The 19,224-nt window shown below is 29.9% G+C and overlaps 1 protein-coding gene across 1 annotated transcript; it reads left to right on the top strand.

Moving 5' to 3' along the window:
- The first annotated feature begins 202 nt into the window (after positions 1–202).
- Positions 203–4,140, top strand: LOC145087541 (CLK4-associating serine/arginine-rich protein). The gene is made up of 13 exons (XM_079025508.1): positions 203–517; positions 1,071–1,109; positions 1,204–1,352; positions 1,538–1,613; positions 1,931–2,219; positions 2,306–2,415; positions 2,561–2,608; positions 2,685–2,891; positions 3,086–3,187; positions 3,287–3,417; positions 3,511–3,652; positions 3,746–3,880; positions 3,982–4,140. The coding sequence occupies exons 1-13, from the start codon at positions 321–323 to the stop codon at positions 4,004–4,006; spliced, it is 1,650 nt and encodes a 549-aa protein (XP_078881634.1). The 5' UTR covers positions 203–320; the 3' UTR covers positions 4,007–4,140.
- The last annotated feature ends 15,084 nt before the right edge of the window (positions 4,141–19,224 follow it).

The following is a 19,224-nucleotide window of genomic DNA, read 5'->3' as shown; positions in this document are numbered from 1 at the left end:
CGATGGTCCGGTTTCCGGTTTTTATAATATAGGAAAACAGATTCAATTCCAAACCTCATCCCTGTCCAGTTGTAATTAACTCAAAAGTTTATTTTGATTAGCGATACAAAAATATTAATAGATAGTTTTAGACAGTTGTAGATTCTGTGAGGACTTGTTTGCAAATTATCTTATTTCTTCCTTTCCTTCCCAGGTCCCAACCTGGCAACTTCTATTTCCTTCGGCGTAGGGGCAGTAGGTTTCCATTCTTCTACAGTGTTCGTCTATCTGAAATCGAATCAACCAATCGATCGATCGATCGATCGTGGGAGAGTGAAACGATGTGGCACGAAGCTCGTCGGTCGGAGAGGAAGGTCCATGACATGATGGACGCCGCGCGGAAGAGGGCACAGAGGCGGGCTGTATACCTAGCCAAGCGGCGGGGTGATCCACAGCAATCGATACAGGTCTCAGGCTCTCGCTGCCGTGTGTACCGTGACGATGGCCTCTACCAAGCCACCGAAGATCAGCAAGGCCTGTATGTTTCTGTATTTTCGTAAATTATATGTCGCCTTCAGTTAATTTTTTTGTTTCGTAATTTTGTTATGAGCTCTCAATTAAGAACCTGTCATATTGTTTCTTCGATTATGAAGAAGTTCTAATTTCTCGTTCATTGTTGATGTTAGTAATTCTATTTTTTAAGTAGATGTCTTCACAATTGTAACTCCATCCTGATTAGCCTGTGTACTTTACACGATCAATTCAGAGCCATAGGAACTTCTGATATTAAAAAGGAGGAGAATAGAGGAAAATGGATGTTATTATGACTAAATCTAAATGGTTGAATTACTAGAATATTGTCATAGTTAACTTTCATCACCATTTTTGGCAATCGGTTATGGTGATGCCACAAACCTAACAAAACATCACTTCTGAATTCTGATAAGTTGCTGGTATGCTATGAGTTTATTTGGATATAGAGATTATGTGGCCTTTCTTTTGAATTGATTCTGTTTATCTCCAATTTCATTGCCAAAACTACCTTCTCTTTTACCTCGACATCATAACATTCTGTTTCTACTGTGTTTCAGGATCCCATGGAATGGGAAACAAGACATTATGATTGACAGGTACTGCATTTCTGATTCTATCTTTCTCAAAGTTCTGACAGTTTATGAAGGTTCATCCACCTTATTGTCTTGTTTCTCAATATTCTTTTTGTAGATTTGATGGACGTGCTCTTCTTGATTTCATAAGAGATCCTGATTCTAGACGATTCCGTGTCATTGAGAAGACAGAGGAAGAAGAAGAATTAGAAGAGTTTGTTAGTTTTGAGCGATACCGGGATTTAATTAAGCATCGACGTAGAGGATGTCGGTACTTCTTTTGGTTTCATGATCATATAAAATATTTTAAATTATTGACTTTAATAACTACTGTTAGTGACAAGGCAAATCTTCAAGAATCATCAGGCAACCTTTTTCTAAGTCATTACCATAAGTTGGTATTACTTTAATCCATGTTTTACAAGCTGCTGTCATGTGGTCTATATTAACAGTTAGTGATGAAGAAGGTCTGCATCATGTTAACCAAGAGATGGAGGCTAAAACTGCTGCTTTATTTGGATTAGACAGGTTTGAAATATATGAACATGTACATGATTTTTTTTGTCTTGGAGCAGAGCTTTTACATTAAGCTTTTTGGTGCCAAGTCACATCAACAAACCAAAAAAGTTAACAGCTTTTCAACAAAGCTTATTTATGAGGACTACCATTATCAATTTATAAAGCAAATGAATAAAACATTATTAAAAATACGAAAAAGCACTATTCACTGAGCTTACAAGTTTACAAGTAATGTGAAAATGGTTTGGAATGAAAAAGCACCCACAGTAGTTTTTTTTTTGGGTGCTCTTAGTTTTACTTATTTTAACTTTTTAAATATTTAATAGATCTCAAACAACCCAAGCTCCTGCAAACAAGGGTTCTTATTCACAAGTGGGCTTCTCATATGATGGGGGTGTGAAAGATGAAAATCAAGATTCAGATGATGATGATGACGATGATGATGATGATGAGGATGAAGATGATTTCAATAGTGATGATAGCAATGATGAAGGAATGGATATAATTGCTAAAGAATTTGGAGTGAAAAGGTATGGGTGGCTTGTATACATGGATAAAAAAGCTAAAGAAGAGGAAAGGAGACAAAAGGAAGTTGTGAAGGGAGACCCTGCAATTGTATGTATACTATCACCTTCTACATTTGATTTGTCTTTATATAGTTGTAGAAAATTACTTGATTTTTACTTGTTTTGAAATTGTAGAGGAAACTGAGTCGTAAAGAAAGAAGAAAAGCTTCTCAAATTGAAAGAGAAAGGGAGAGGGAATCAGCACGGGTTTCTGGTAGTCGTGTGCTTCATCATGATCCATATCGGTACGTGCTTTTAAATAAAATATGGGTTTATTTGGTATGATGGAATGGAATTAATCACAAAGGAATGGAATGTGATGATCACATTCCATTCCCTCATTTCGATTACTGAATACAAAAACACTACCTAATGAATATCATGACACAGGGAGTCAAGAAGAAGTCCAACATATGAAGCTTATTCACGTTCTAGAAGGTATAAATTTCTAGAATTCTTTTGAACAACTTATAACAAGAAGTCAATAACCAACACTAAAACATTGGATTTACAGATCAAGATCACGATCATACTCACCATCATCAAAATCAAGGCGACATGGTCGTGATGATTTCGAGGATAGTCACCGAAGTAATCCAAGGGCTCCAAAAATAGAATACATAACAGAATTTGGAGGCTCACCAGATGGCGGTGGACCGAAGCTCGCTGGATACACGCCTCCATCATCTCCTCCATCATCACATGTTGGTGCATTAAACCGGTCGGAGCACTCTTCTAATTTATTGCATAGCTAGATTCGACACTTGGCGAATTTTTCTGTTTTAGGAGGAAGCTTCCTTTCATAATCCCATTCTTTCTTTCTATCTTTCTCCTTTCTTGTTAGGCTTCCAACTTTCGTTATAATTCCCGAAAATGACCCTCTGCTTTTTTTTTTTTTTTTTTTTTTTTTTGTAGGCCCTCATCTGGACAAATTCTTGAAGCCTTGCATATCGATCCTGCTTCTGGTGTGTCACTTGATAGCGAACGAAATGCCAAATTGACAAAACCGTCCCTCGGGTGATTTTTTTAGTTTTTCAGCTTCGAGTGCAACATCGTATTTGTCATAGTTCTTATGTTTTTTTTTTTTTTTTTTTTTTTGTTGTCGTTATATGGTAGATCTTCATCGGGATTAGCAAAGTTAACGAAAGCTTCCGGAAGCGGAAGCCTTGGGAAACCACAAGGAGAGAAAAAAGAAACACCTCAAGAACGACTTAAGCGGATCATGAGCAAACAGTTGAACAAACAAAGTGATATTTTATTCTGTTTTAAATTTATATCATAATTTGGATTTTGGGGTGATTGTTGATGATGATATGTAAATAAATGTAATGTGTTTACAGTTAAGAAAGATACTGCTGCTGAAATGGCTAAGAAACGAGAACAGGAGAGACAAAGGCTTGAGAAACTTGCAGAAACTAATAGATTAAGTAGTAGATACAGACATAGAAGCAGAAGCAGAAGTTACAGTCGCTCGCCTCCAAGGTTGTTAAATTTTTTTAAATTTGTTAGAAATTTAATTAATTAATCTAATTTTTGATAAAAATTAGGTAAAGATGTGTGTTTAATTATCTGCAGGCGATATAGGCGGAGTAGAAGTCCAAGTAGGGGGAGAAGTTCTAGAAGGTACCATTCACGGTCTCGGTCTCGATCGCGGTCTTTGTCCCCTTTGCGGGCCCGCTCTCGTTCAATCTCTCGGTCTCGCTCCCCGAGGTGATAACAGTGTGTTTGATAAAAACTAAAGAGGGATTATTACTTTTGAAGTTAAATTTGGAAAAAGAAAAAAAAAACTGATTTTTGACCAAATTTTGCAGGGTGAGAAGTCGGTCAAAGTACTAATAGTAATATAGGGTAATGAAGTTTGAGCAAGGTTTGGATGGTTTGTTTTGTAGTTTGACTATTATGTGGTATTTATGCAGTTTGTAGTGTGTACTCCTTTTGTTTGATATATGATATATATTACTATTTGGATATTGGATATATGACAGATAAAATCTGTAGTTATGATAAAGACTTGTTCCTCATAATATGAAATATTTACGAAAAAAATAATCTTATACTGTTCATATTTGACGAAATCGGTGAGTTTTTTAGTGAAAACAAAGATTTTCTAATGTCACATTGCTTACTTAGAATGTGGGAAGAGGAAAGAAGAAAGAAGAAAGTGTCGGACCTTTGTATATTTGTTTATATTTTATATTAAAATTTATTTTATTGATTTATACAAGTGCAAAAGACTTTACAATAATTTTGGTTCTGTTATGTATAAATTATCTTTTACTTATTTGTTGCAGAATTAATGGCTAATCTTATAATTTTTTAAAGTTCTTTTTAACGAAGGATAAAACATATACACTAAACAGTTAAAAAGGTTGTCGTCACTTCTTCTTCAGCCTGAAACAAATGATTTAAAAGAAACTTTAGAAGACATAACATTATGAGTTAATGAAATTGTTGGTATTAGTTTAAGCTTAAAACAATATTTTATTATTAGAAAAAAGAAAATTCATTTTCTTATTGTTAATAAGGCCTAAGGTTATCATAAAAATCCTGAATCATGAATTAAACTTTTTTGTCTTTTAGGCTGATGTGATTTAGGTTCCGTTTGATAGTCTCTGTCTGGGAAAGTGCTGTCTTGGAAAGTTTTCTGACTGAAAAAGAAACCATGCTATTTGATTGTATATCTGATTAACTGTGCTGAATGATGAAAAAAAGTAATAATTCAATAAAAAATAAATTAAAAAAAAGTTATTTTAAAAAATTAATAATTCAATAAAGAAAGAAAGAGGCGGCGTTTGATGTATAATTGTCTTTCCAGCCCATTCAGCCAGAAAGATATAATTTTGGGGTTTTCTGGGAAAGACATATCTTACCGGGAAAGACCCCTTCTTTTGTGCAAATCAAACAGTCTTTCCGGTCCATTCAGCCAGAAAAATCTGTTTGGACCTGGAAAGATGCGTATCAAACGGGCCTTACTAAACTATTTTTTATATGGTCAACATGTATGTAAGTGTAAGCAAAAGTACGTGTACTATTTCTTTCGGTGGTCAATGCATTGAAAAATAGTGTGGTTGGCTTCTCGACATGTGCTGTTGTTGGTACATTAGTTTTTCTGTTTTGTAAGGGCTGATGAGTGATTTTATAATTCTTATGATCATTATCACAATCATTGTAAGGTGATTTTATTGTAATTTAATCCATTTATTATAGCCGAAATTAATTTGAGACAAACTTAATTTGGCTTTAGTTACAATATGACTTTGGAGGTGTGCAATGCATTTTCACATAAGCCAAAGTGAACTCGGATACATGAGGGTTTGGACTTAACTGTCGAAAAACCAACTGTCGAAAATGCTAGGAACAACTGTGACATTTCTTTCCAAAAATAAATGGACTTAACTTTATATAGAGATGTTCGGTTTCTGAGGAAGAGACATACACAAAAATTTCACTATTACTTTGTCATGTTAATGTCTCAAAGAACATGAAATAAAGCAAACTTATTATCTATTTTAGCAATATTAAATTTACCTAAAATCTAGATTGATTTCTTGGATTATTCTAAGTCTAAATTCATGCAACCTCATTAAATATTTTCAAATAATAGATTCCAAAAAATATTTTCTAACACGGTCCCAAAATTTATCCAAGTTGTATTTAGATTTAAAACTATTTTTTCTAACACATTCCACTTATTAATCTTTAACTTTTTAAACACTTATTACTTTTGCCACATAAGCTTTACACTAATACTTTATTTTAACAAAAAAACTATTGTTATAAAGAAAAACCAAATCATACTAATCATAATAATGTTTTTCTAAAACGTAGTACAAAAATAAAGGTTTTTCAGATTAGCCATATATTTTGCATGTCTCATATGTGAAATTGGCATAATACCTGCAATATCAACAAACAACCTACTTTTAAAAAAATTTCTTTTTTCATATATATTAATTGCGAATATATATGTTTTAATGCTGAAAAAGAAAACAAAAACAATTTTTTGTGGTGAAATCTTTGAAAACCATTTCTACACCAAAAAAGAGCTTTATATTATATTTTGACCTACAAAAACGAAAAAAAAGAGAATATTGTTATTATGAATTCTTAATTTCTTAGGTTTGACTTGCAAAAAGAAAAAAACAATAGTTTTTGAACCTTTTTTTTTCTTTTTTTTTGTAATAAGAATCTTCAAAGACTATTTCCACAGCAAAAAAAAGTTATAAGGCAATTTTGATATGTAAAAATGCCAAAAAAAATCCAGAGTTTCATATATTCGACCTGTGAAAATTAAAAAAAAAATTATGATAAAAATATTCAAAAATCATTTTCACATCGAAAAATATTATAGTTTATATCTACAGAAACAATAGAAATTTTCAAAAATGATTTATAGGAAAAGAGAGTTTTAAATGGTGTAACAAAACAGTTTAGTCATCATCTGCGAAAATGGATTTTTCAGGCATATATAAAAGATTTTGCAGATGACATGGTTTCAAGGCCATTTGAAACCCCTTTTTTCCCCTTAAATAGAATTGAATTTTCACAAATGACTTCGGATTTTGGTAGATACCATGCTATTTTTGAAGACCACGTTCAAAATTAGTGGTTATTTTTGGCTAACCTCTCTAATTTTTGCTTAATTCTTGAAAAATAGATATTAAATTATTCTAATTTTTCTTCTTCTCTTGATAACCCATCTCCAATGGTTAACCAATTTATTAATATTCGTGAAATCGCGAGTGTTGTATTTTTTTTTTCAACGAATAAAACTTAGATACTTGCTTTTTATATGTAGTAAACAACATGGGTTTGAAACCTGCTAAGCCACATATTATTAGACAATAAAAAAAGAAAATGACAATAGAAAAAGAAAAATTTTCAAGACAAACGCTTAGGGAAGGATTCAAACTCACAAAATCCATCCAACATTGAAACATACGACATAAGCTAGCATCCACATGTTATTAAATTCCCATGGCCACTTTTTAATGGAAAAGAAAAATATGATTTTTTCGTGAGTAAAAACGAAGAATGAAAACAATTTGCAAACATTATATATTTTTCACTAGAAAAACGTAAAACACGATTTTTTTATAGAAAAAGTTGCGAGTACACACAAAAAATTAGAAAATTTAAGTTGTGGTTAAGTTGTATGGTTTCAAATGGAGTATTTTGAACTCTTACTCAAATTACTTGTGACATGTTTGGCAAAAATAGCTAGTAGTGGGTAACAGAAAGCTAATAGTTGGTAAGGGTAGCGGGTAGCTGGTAACTGATAGTGTTTTATTAAAAGCTACATGAGATAACTTTTAGATTTGAAGCGTTTTGTTTAAACTACACTAAAAACTTATTGTGCCAAACGAGATTTTTTGTTCAAAACAGAACGTTTTGTCAAACGCTAAGTTATAAGCTTTCTACCGCTCTGTGTCAAACACGTCCTTGGTGCACCTCATATATATATTTCTATCTTTTTTTTGTTTGTTTTATATTTTTGTTTGTTGTTTAAATGTTTTATGTTTTTTCATGATTTTGTTGTCTTTTATTTTTGGTATTATTACTACCAAATATTATTATTAGATTAATAAGAAATTATATATATATATATATATATATATATATATATATATATATATATATATATATATATATATATATATACTAGTAGAATAGCTGCGCGATGCAGCGGCGCCAAATAGTTCCTTTCGATAAATAGTTTTCATGTAACAATTACTTTCATTTTCATGTCAGATAGTTCGTTTTATCATTTTGGCAAATTGTTTTGTGTCGAATTGTTCTTTTTGACGAAGAGTTTGAAGCTAAATATATAGAAGCAGGGGCGGAATAGTTTTTTTTTCCGAGGTTATCAATTGCTTTGATTTTATTTGATGATGCGGTGGCGGAAAATAATTTTTTTGACAATCAGTTTCATTTCAACTATTAGGGATATTGAGTTTTGGAAGTGGTGGTGCGATAATGTTTTTTTTTTGCTAAATTTCATAAAATATGTTAATGTTTTCGGGTAAAAAAAAAAGTTATTATAAAGGATTAAAACAAAAATTAATTTTTTGGGTTGAAAATAATTAAAAATGAGTTTTTATTTATACGTAACATTAAGAAACAAATATTCAGCCAAAACTAAACAACCATTATGCGTTTATGACAGTCATAATTTTTTACTATTTTTGTAATTTTTAAGATAAAATTTGTGCATGTAATCATACTTTGACTTCTATATATCATTTTCATGTCAGATAGTTCGTTTTATCATTTTGGCAAATTGTTTTGTGTCGAATTGTTTTTTTTGACGAAGAGTTTGAAGCTAAATATATAGAAGCAGGGGCGGAATAGTTTTTTTTTCCGAGGTTATCAATTGCTTTGATTTTATTTGATGATGCGGTGGCGGAAAATAATATTTTTAACAATCAGTTTCATTTCAACTATTAGGAATATTGAGTTTTGGAAGTGGTAGTGCGATAATGTTTTTTTTTTGCTAAATTTCATAAAATATGTTAATGTTTTCGGTTAAAAAAAATAAGTTATTATAAAGGATTAAAACAAAAATTAATTTTTTGGGTTGAAAATAATTAAAAATGATTTTTTATTTATACGTAACATTAAGAAACAAATATTCAGCCAAAACTAAACAACCATTATGCGTTTATGACAGTCATAATTTTTTACTATTTTTGTAATTTTTAGGATAAAATTTGTGCATGTAATCATACTTTGACTTCTATATATTATTATAAATCTACACATGCTCTTTTAGCGTTAGTTCCCGAGTTTATCAAAAGAAAAGAAGAGAAGAAAAAAGAAAGTTACGAGAGAAAAGAAGAGAAAGGAAAGGAAAACAAAATTTTCTTTTGTGTTCCCGAGTTGGGGAGAAGTGGAAGGAAAATGAATCATTTTGTTCTTTCTTTCCAAATCCTCCCAAATCGGAAGGAAAGTTAGGAGAGAAAGTGATGCTTCCATTTCCCTCCACTTCCTTCCATTTCCCCCCTTTAATGAAACTCTGAAACACCAAAATCTTTTATTTTCTTTTCATTTCCACCCATTTTCTTTCATTTCTCTCGTTAGGTTGAACTCGGGAACGGGGTGTTAAAGTTGCTACAATTTCTCTTTATATTCATGTACCATATTATATCGAATATCAATTCGTCGTTATAGAGATATTATATTTGATTCCAACCATTTCCTAAAATGTTTAAATAGTAAATCAAATTCCAATTTACTAAAAACTCACAGGATATCCTTTTAACATGCTTTATGTGTCATTTTCCAAAGGTAAAAACTCACATGAAACTCACCACCCATGTCTACAAAGGTGGTATATATTCCACAGAAAAAACAGATGATACAATTTAAATATTATTCAGATGAAAGTAAACCATCAAAAATAAGTAAAACAATGTAAATGAATAGCACCACCGTCTTGTAGGAAATTTGAATACTACAAAATCATTATAAAACCAATTAAATTTGAAAATGGCCTTAGAAGAAACAATAATCATATTTGTTGAATCATCTAGACCCTTAAACCTTATTAATAAGGCATCCACCATTTTGGAAAAATTATAAATTAAAAACGTAAATGTGACATACCCTTAAACCTTATTAATAAAATGTAGTAAAACCATTTCTACACATGAATAAGAAAGATAAATCGATGACCTACAACATTAAACAATCAAAGTAGCTTCAACATAGACTAATTATTTCAAACAATGAATCGTTCACAATCTGCCACTACAAAATTATACAAAATGCAATCAGTTCTAAAAATATTTCATTCACATATCTTGTAACTGAGTGACAATACACACGTATGCAAAACATGTTTCAATACCAACAAATATGTGGAAAATAAACTTAAATAAAAATAAATAAAAATCGATGGAGAGTGTGCAATGATCAAAAATGTTCTTACCAGGATATGAAATTACAAACTCTAATTATCTGGTACATATATTTTTGTTCTTTTCACCATCAGCTTCTTCATCAAATCCTGAAATGCAAGAACAAATAAGTATTGACAATTAAAAAATGCCCTAATTTACGTAAGAGAGGACTAAAATCATAAACAAAAACATACTGAACCAGGTGTAATTAGATTATCAATACAAAGCTATGTTTGTGTTTATGTCAACAAAAAGATTAAACAGAGAAGAAGAAGAAGAAGAAGAAGAAGAAGAAGAAGAAGAAGAAGAAGAAGAAGAAGAAGAAGAAGAAGAAGAAGAAAGAATAGAGATCTGCTTCCCCTCTTCTGTTTTCGTATTTCGAGTCCATTACCTCTCCTCTAGATCATGTTGGTGCATCTCGATGTGATTATATGTATCTTCTAGGGATGGCAAAAAAGCCCGAACCCGATGGGGAAACCCGAAACCCGATCATTTCGGGTCGGGTAACGGGTCGTTATCGGGTTCGGGGCAGGGAGTGGGTTATCCTCGCCCCGACCCGCCCCGCCCGGTTATATATATATATATATATATATATATATATATATATATATATATATATATATATATATAATGTTCAAAAATTTTTGCTGTTAATTGTACGCGTTTAAATATAAAATACTTATTGTGGACAATTTTTTTAGTTATTAACAATCTGGTGTTAATGATCATTTTTATGTGTTTTGACGTATTAAACAAAACTTAAATCAAATAATTTTTAATATAACGTCCAGTTTATTTTATTAAAGTGATGCATCATGTTTTTAATTTAAAAGAGTTGCTAGAACATGTATATTTTATAAGACATTGGGGTACCCTAAAAGAGAATAAAGATTTCGTTATCAATTGTTGTAAACCCGATAAGATACCCGAAACCCGACGGGGAAGCCCGAAACCCAATGGGGCGCCCCGATAAGATACCCGAAAGTTATCGGGGCGGGTTTGGGAATCCATGCCTCGCCCCGAACCCGCCCCATTGCCATTCCTAGTATCTTCCTAACCTCCATCCAGATCCAAAGTCTACCGAAGGACCTAAATTGTTTATATGAAAAAAACCAAAATACCAAGAAATCAGAATACAAAGAAAATTGAGATAAAATTACAAATGAAATTATGGATACACAGGTATAACAAAATTTCATACAGACCCAAGACCTCCCATCGTAACATCCATCCAAGCCATTACTAACGACAAACAATATAGTAGATCTTACCAGGTCGTCGATGATTTGATGAGTTGGGAGAGAAAGCGATTGAAAGGGGGATTCAAGATTTTACACTACCATCGCTCAATGTTGTTGTCTTATTCTCTTCATCTTCTTCTTGAAATGATTTTATAAGGGAGTTATGATATCTTACACCAACATCACTTATAATTTCATTTGTTCACGAAATTGCAATGATCATGGCAAAGTCGGATAAACGGAGTGAATGTTGTATAAACTTGTAAAAAAAGCTACCTGTAACGGAATTGTTAGATCTACAAAAAAATAATAATAATAAAAAAAATCCAATACTTACTTGAGATAATGACTAGATCTATTAGAAAAAATATTTATTTTGACTGAGGGAATGGTAAACCCAATACCTGAAACCAAGAATAATCGTGAAGAATAGTAAGGTGCGATGGAAGAGGTGATGGCTTCGGGATCCCGATAGTGACGATTAAACAAATGCTTGAGTGGGTCATGGAGGACATTGATGGAGAAGACGAAGGTGGGGAGGCAGCATCAATTATGCTGAAGATTTGAGTGGTCTTAGGGTTTTTTTTTACTGGAGGAAGAAAACTCGTTTAGTAGAAAGAGAAACGGGATGATTTCTACGACGGAGAATGACGGATATAAGGGAGGGGGGCCAAGAAATGAAAGATTTTTGCCGAGATCTCAGGTTTCTTAACGACTATTATGAGGACTAAAGAACTTGGTCAAACCTCCTAATTATCGATGTGCAGTGGTTAACTGTACTTCATTCTTTATGTTTTGTCCGACTTAATTAATATTATTATTTTATTGATGATTACTTGCACTATCAGCTTAATGGTTTGAACGTCTTAAAAGAATAATATTATTATATTCAATTTATTTTTGGAAATAGTAAGATTTCTTTTATAAGGTAGTAAGATATATATATATATATATATATATATATATATATATATATATATATATATATATATATATATATATATATATATAGGTTCAGGTTCATTTGAGACCATTCTAATTTTATGAGACCGTGAGACCAAATCTAAAAATAATTTTAAAATGCAAAATAAATGGAAAAATCCAAAAATTCTTTTTTTAAATATTATTTTCGGAACTTGAATTAACTAAAAAAAAAATAAAAAAAAATAAAAAAAATCCCATTTTTTTTTTAAATACGTGAAATATTCTAAATAGAATATTACACTGACATATTCTAAAAATAATTTTAAAATGCAAAATAAATGGAAAAATCTAAAAATTCTTTTTTTAAATATTATTTTCGGAACTTGAATTAACTAAAAAAAATAAAAAAAATCATATTTTTTTTGAATAATACGTGAAATATTCTAAATAGAATATTACACTATAGATATTCTAAAAATAATTTTAAAATGCAAAATAAATGGAAAAATCAAAAAATTCTTTTTTTAAATATTATTTTCGGAATTTGAATTAACTAAAAAAATAAATAAAATAAATAAAAAAATGCGTCTCACGGTCTCACAAAATTAGGCCGTCTCACATGAACCTAACCCTATATATATATATATATATATATATATATATATATATATATATATATATATATATATTAGTTATCTCGTACATCAACTCTCTCGAAGACTTTCTTTTTTAAAACCATAATAACCAATAAAAACACACAAGTGATAAAAAAAGGAACAATTGAACGCATGACTTTTTTGCATTTTTAGATAAATTATTGGCTTATGTCACACTATTATTGTTAGCTAAAATGAATATTAGGTTGATGATGCATAAATTACCTTGTATTTATGTTTTTTATTTGTTTATTTTCTCAAAATTATTTATACTATGTGTGAGACCCGTGTAATACACAAGTTGGTTTAAAAAAGATTAAACATTAAATTAAAATGTAAACAGAAAATATTTTTAATGTACAACTTTAAATAAAAAAGGAAAAAATGTATTTACTGTAATTTAATATCATATATATGATATTTACTACCTACATATATAAGTATATAATTTTAATTTTAAAAATTAAAACAAATCAAAAATTAACAAGTGAATAATATTTATTTCAAAAATACCATAAAATGACAAATGTTAAAACTCATAAGAGATTGACATGTAACAAAAAAAAACTTTTATTTATTAAGGAGGAGTATTATTTTCTTAGAATTACTTAATTAATCGAGCCCCACCTAAACGGCTAAACCTAAACCTCACTGCGACCTCACTTTCACCCTCAACGCAAAATCATGTTTTCCCAATATTTTCCACATACATAGATTGGTATCATGGTTGCCATACTTTACTTAAAAAAACTATTTAATTTAAATTAAAGATTTAAAATTTCATCGACTAAAACTGAAAATTACATAATTTGAAATTAAAGCATTGAAAATGTAAATGTAAATAGTACCAATAAGAATTACAAATTATAATTATTTCTTATTGTGACTTTTACCGTCATAATCTCTACGTGATTATCCCTAGTAAGCTAACTCACATCTTGCATTAGATTTTTCATTTCCTTTAGTCGGTCCTTTTCACGCACCCTTCCTTCTATAAGTCTATATGCTTCTTCAAACTCATAATCAAGTTCGCGAACTCCATCCTTATTACTTGAATTTCATCAAAAGAGACGACACATAACGATATCACTTTTCCATTTCTTTTGGATTTATCTATACCCATCAAACGAGTAGGAGCTTGAACTTCGAGTACGCCATCGTTGAGGTCAATTCTAAAATGATAAAATGTGAAGCAAGTTTAAGTCCGACGATTTACTTCTTTTGGAACCACCATACATATTATCCTTCTTTGCAATGAGCTTCCATTTCTCACTTTCTTTTACAAGATTCTAAAAGTCCTAATACTTGAAAGGCTTTCCAAGTTTCCTCTCGGAACATGTAGTGCACATTCACTAAAAATGTTTGCCTCACTTTCTTCATTTTTCCATTGGTTGACCAATTTGTTGTACATACCATTAATGTTTAAAATAAATTGTTTATATTTCCTCATTTTGTGTAAATTTGGTATTTGCTACTGTTGTAAAAAATGATACATGAAAATGTTACACCATTTGTTATAAATGAATAATGTAACATCAAATTTAGTGTTATATTATATATTTACACCAAAATGGTGTATAAAATTGAATATAGTTGCAAATGACTAAGAGAGTGTTTAAGATTACTTTTGAACATCAAAAGTCCTTTTTGTAAAATGATTTTTTTGCAAAAGAAGCTCTTTAAAATGTGCTTGGATAAGTAAAAAAAATTTTGGTTTAACTTTTATAGATAAAATAACAAAAAATCAGATTTTTGTGATTTTTAGAAATTCTTTTTCTTCTATGCCAAAAGTCATTTTCAAAATAACTTTTGAATTATCCAAATACATTTTGTTTTTTTTTATTTTTTGGAAAAGTTAAAAGACAAAAGTTATTCTAAAAGTATTCTCAAACACCCTCTAAACACCATTTTTATGTTGTGTTGGAAATGTACTTAAAAATTATTAAGTAGTTGGAATGACATTGAAAAACCTTACCGTCTCAATAGTAAGATGTTTTCTAAATTTTTTTTTTCAAATATTAAAAGCTTTTGAAAAAAGTTATGATTCTTTGATTTTTTTTTAAAGTAGAAGTAAAATAATTTTTAAATAAAAAAATTACAAAAATAAATATAAAATAAAAAGACCCCTTGTTACATTACACTGCACACCACATATCTACCAACCAAATATAAAAGAGTACAAATATGTTGACTCTAATAAATACGTCAAACATTTCATTAACAGCACAATAATTAAATTTCATAATATTCATATCATCACAATTTATTTTTTTTGTTAAATTTATTAAATTATTTTAAGAGTAAAATGCATGTTTGGTCTAAGTAAATGTTAGCCAATTACCGACGACATGTCGTCACTGTTGAGTCATCCCTAATGCTTTGTCGCTAATGCTCTAATGTCCCCGTATTTATTGCTTATATCGCTTGTTTTATTAAATGCTATTTTAAATATTAATATTTTAAAGACACAAACCACACAATTTTTTTATAGAAAACAACATTACAACAAAAACCACATAAAACTAGTATAATATATTATATTAAAGTTATTTGTTTCATGAAAATATCTACGAAACATAGAATAAAACATAAAACTAATTGGATGTGTCGTTTTGATCGTACGTTCATTATTATTCCCACTATTTTTTGGCTTGAGAACAATCGAAGCATGCTTTCAAGTCTCGTTCTAGACACCTAGTCATTAAGAATAACATCAATAAGATTTGTCTGCAAAATATATGTACAAGCATTTATCAAAATTATAAAGCATGAAAAAACTTATAAGTTATAACCACAAACTAAAATAAAAGAATTACCAAGCTTCCAACATAAACCAAATTTTCAATTGCACACATATCAACATAAACCAAAGTATAATTGTATAAACATAAACTAATCAACCAATTATCAAAGTCCCAAACTATCAACATAAACCAACACTACAAGAAAAAGATCCTTTTACGACGCGCAAACAATGACATCCATTGATTTATGTTACGCAAATGAGAGTGACATTAAAAAATTGTCATATCTTCAAAAAATTTAAGGATCTAGGTCACGCATTATTGCGTGCCCTTAAAAATAGTGTCAAAAGAAAAAAAAATAAAAACACGGAGGGCGCTGTATCTTAAATGGGCGTCCTCTGTAAGTGTAGCTTTATAATTTTAATGAACGCGCGTGTTTAGTAGATACGGGGGAAAATGAAATCCCCAAAATTTTGAAAACCCGCCTTGTTCTTTTCTACCTTCTTTCTATCTTTCATCTTCGCAATCATAGGATCTCTACTCTAGTGAATCTGAAGATCAACAAATTTCAAGCCCTAGTCTCCCTCTGAGATAGAGACGAAAAGAGAAGAAACATGAAGAATGCACTTATCGTTGTTACGACTTATGATGCTTCTCAAAGCTTTTGATAAGAACACCGACTCAGATGCTTCTCAAAGCTTTTGATAAGCACCCTGCCGGCTTTGCATACCAAAACATCGCATAATCTTTTGTTTATCCGCCTGTGTTTCTTGCAACATGTGTATTTTTCATTCTCTAAACCTCACTCCAAATCTCGATTTGTATGATTTATAGCCCTAATTTCAATTCCTAGATTTTGCAGATGCTCGCATGCCTTTTTCCGGTCATCCTTCTACCTTGGTGTTGTTTCTTTCATCGGTCCTTCCGATTGGTCTTCTTCTTCATCACCATCTACTAAAAGACTCATCGATTTTGGCGATTATGGCTTCTGTGATTCTCTCGTCTTCGGCTCTCCAATCTCCAATTTCACTCTAAAAACATCGATTGAACTCCTCGCTTCACCTATCGTCTACCAAAAATAAATGTTGATTGCAACCACCTTCAAGCACGATGCCTCTCAGCTACACATCCAGAACAATAACATACATCACTCTCAAACACCCCCTTAGCTTCTTCATTATTATCGACGTCGTGTGATTTCTAGGGCTTGCAACAACCTCCTCTATCTTAAACCAAACTACCCTTACTAAACAACTAAACTATAGATGTATCAACATAAACCAAACTACCAATTACCAAAGTACTAAACTAACATATAAAAAAATAATCAACATAAACAAAAATTACCAAAGTGACATGCATTCATTGATCCTTAGAGAACATAAACAAAGGATCACCCCTACTGCATAAATAAGAACAAAAACAAAACGGTTGGCTTATCTAAAAGATGGATAGCTTGGATTATACGAAAAGAGAACACACATATCATGAGAACATAAAACAATAAAGGTGACATGAGCGTTAAGGTAGACATCCAACCCATCGGACTTGATGTCACCTATATTGCCCAAATTTCTTGCGACGTTAGTCTAATAGTTTCAATTATTGCAAGGTCCCAATCCAAACTAAATTAACATTACTCATTCATCCCCTAGTTGTTGTCAATACCCTTAATATGAAATACACGTGATGATATTTTGTTCTTTTTACACATTCATTCCTCTTAGATTACGTATTTCGTCCCCTATCCCCCGTCTCTCTCGTCCAGTATCTTTAATTCAATCACCCATTCCAAAAAAATACACAAGCTAAATCACCGATCAGAGAAAGTAGAGAGATCGAGAACCAACATCTCCTTCTCCTTAGCTACCCCAAAAGCCAAATGTTGTTACTCGCTAAGAAAAGAACGACTCACAAATCATTAGCACAATCTATTTAGTAGAAATTTTTGTAACCGTTGTATATTTTATAATATTTCTTACGAAAATAAATGCTTCATGAATGTTTAACAATGTGTTTTTTGTTAGAAAAAAATGTAATCTCCGAATACACGAACAAACATTACCGATTTATGTTTTTCATTTTGTTAAAATCCGAAAAAAAGTGGTTTGTGGTGATAGACCACCACTTATAAGGCATTAGGGTTGATAAATCTAAAATAAATTTTAGACAAAATTTCACAATTGGTCCCTGTGGTTTACAGAATATCGCACTTTGAGGACTTCTTAGCAAATAGTCACGCGATTGGTCCCTGTGGTTTGTAAAATTATATAAAAGGTCATCCTGCCGTTAAATCTAACTTTTCAGCTGTTAGATTTTAATGGAAAAGACTAATTTGCCCTTGTACCAATATTACAATACACTACAAACCTCAATGACCATTTCTGTAATTTTATAAATTAGAAATTATATATATATATATATATATATATATATATATATATATATATATATATATATATTCAACAACTTGATATTTTTTTATCCTTTTCACATTTTGTTTTCTATTTTTATTTAATAATTTTAGTTATTTATGGTTTTTTAATGTTTTTATTTTTTTATTCAAGTAAATAAACTTAAATTCGATAAACCATATTGAAATCTTTTTTTTTCTTAATTGTGAAATGAAACATTAATGTGTTCTTTTAATTTTATGTTGATACAGTATTTTTTTAATTTTATTTTTACTTTAATGCTCCATAGTTAATATCGTTAGCAACTTTATGTTTGCATTTATCATTATCATTATTTCACATTTTGTTGTTTTTTTTATATATATATTTAGTTATTTATTATTCTTCTATTGTTTCTTTTTTTGATTCAAGTAATGAAAAATAGAAAAAAAAAAAAACAAAAACTCAAACACCAAAGTTGTAAAATACTCTAATATATTAATACATTTTACACTTTTCATATTTTTTGGTTTTTTTTTTCTCGCATTTTTTTATTAATTTTGATTATTTATGGTTTTCTTAACTTTTTTTTATTTATTTTGATTTGTGTAAATTAAAAATTTATGTTTATTTTCTTTATTTATATTTGTAAATATAACTATTTTATTTACGCCAATCAAAATAAAAAAATTACAAAAACCATAAATAACCAAAATTATAAAAAAAACAAAAAAAAAACTCAAACACCAAAATTTTAATATACTCTAATATATTCAAACATTTTACATTTATTGAAAAAGGTCAAAAAAAAGTTATCAAGTTGATGAAAAATAAAACGAAACAACGAAAAAAATAAAATAGAAAATAATTAAAAAATAATATGAAAAAAATTAAAAATATAATACTAAAAATTTAAAAAAAAATACGAAAAAACCAAAAAATAAGAAAAGTGTAAAATGTATTAATATATTAGAGTATTTTACAACTTTGGTGTTTGAGTTTTTGTTTTTTTGTTTTTTCTATTTTTCATTAGTTGAATCAAAATAAATAAAAACAATAGAAAAATAATAAATAACAAAATATATATAAAAAAAACAACAAAAGGTGAAATAATGATAATGATAAATGCAAACATAAAGTTGCTAACGATATTAACGATGGAGCATTAAAGTAAAAAAATAAAATAAACCGTAAC

The sequence above is a fragment of the Lactuca serriola genome, chromosome 2 (assembly GCF_051521515.1).
Source record: "Lactuca serriola cultivar US96UC23 chromosome 2, Lser_US96UC23_V15, whole genome shotgun sequence".
In the NCBI taxonomy this organism is placed as follows: Eukaryota; Viridiplantae; Streptophyta; class Magnoliopsida; order Asterales; family Asteraceae; genus Lactuca; species Lactuca serriola.
The sequence above is the reverse complement of the archived record's forward strand: the minus strand, read 5'-3'. Positions and strand labels throughout refer to the sequence as shown.

Excerpts from the sequence above, each read along its gene's own strand:
- LOC145087541 (XM_079025508.1), top strand. The coding sequence starts at position 321 with ATGTGGCACGAAGCTCGTCGGTCGGAGAGGAAGGTCCATGACATGATG. Across the intron at positions 2,220-2,305 it reads TGAAGGGAGACCCTGCAATT|AGGAAACTGAGTCGTAAAGA; the intron begins GTATGTATACTA and ends TTGAAATTGTAG. Across the intron at positions 2,609-2,684 it reads GCTTATTCACGTTCTAGAAG|ATCAAGATCACGATCATACT; the intron begins GTATAAATTTCT and ends TTGGATTTACAG.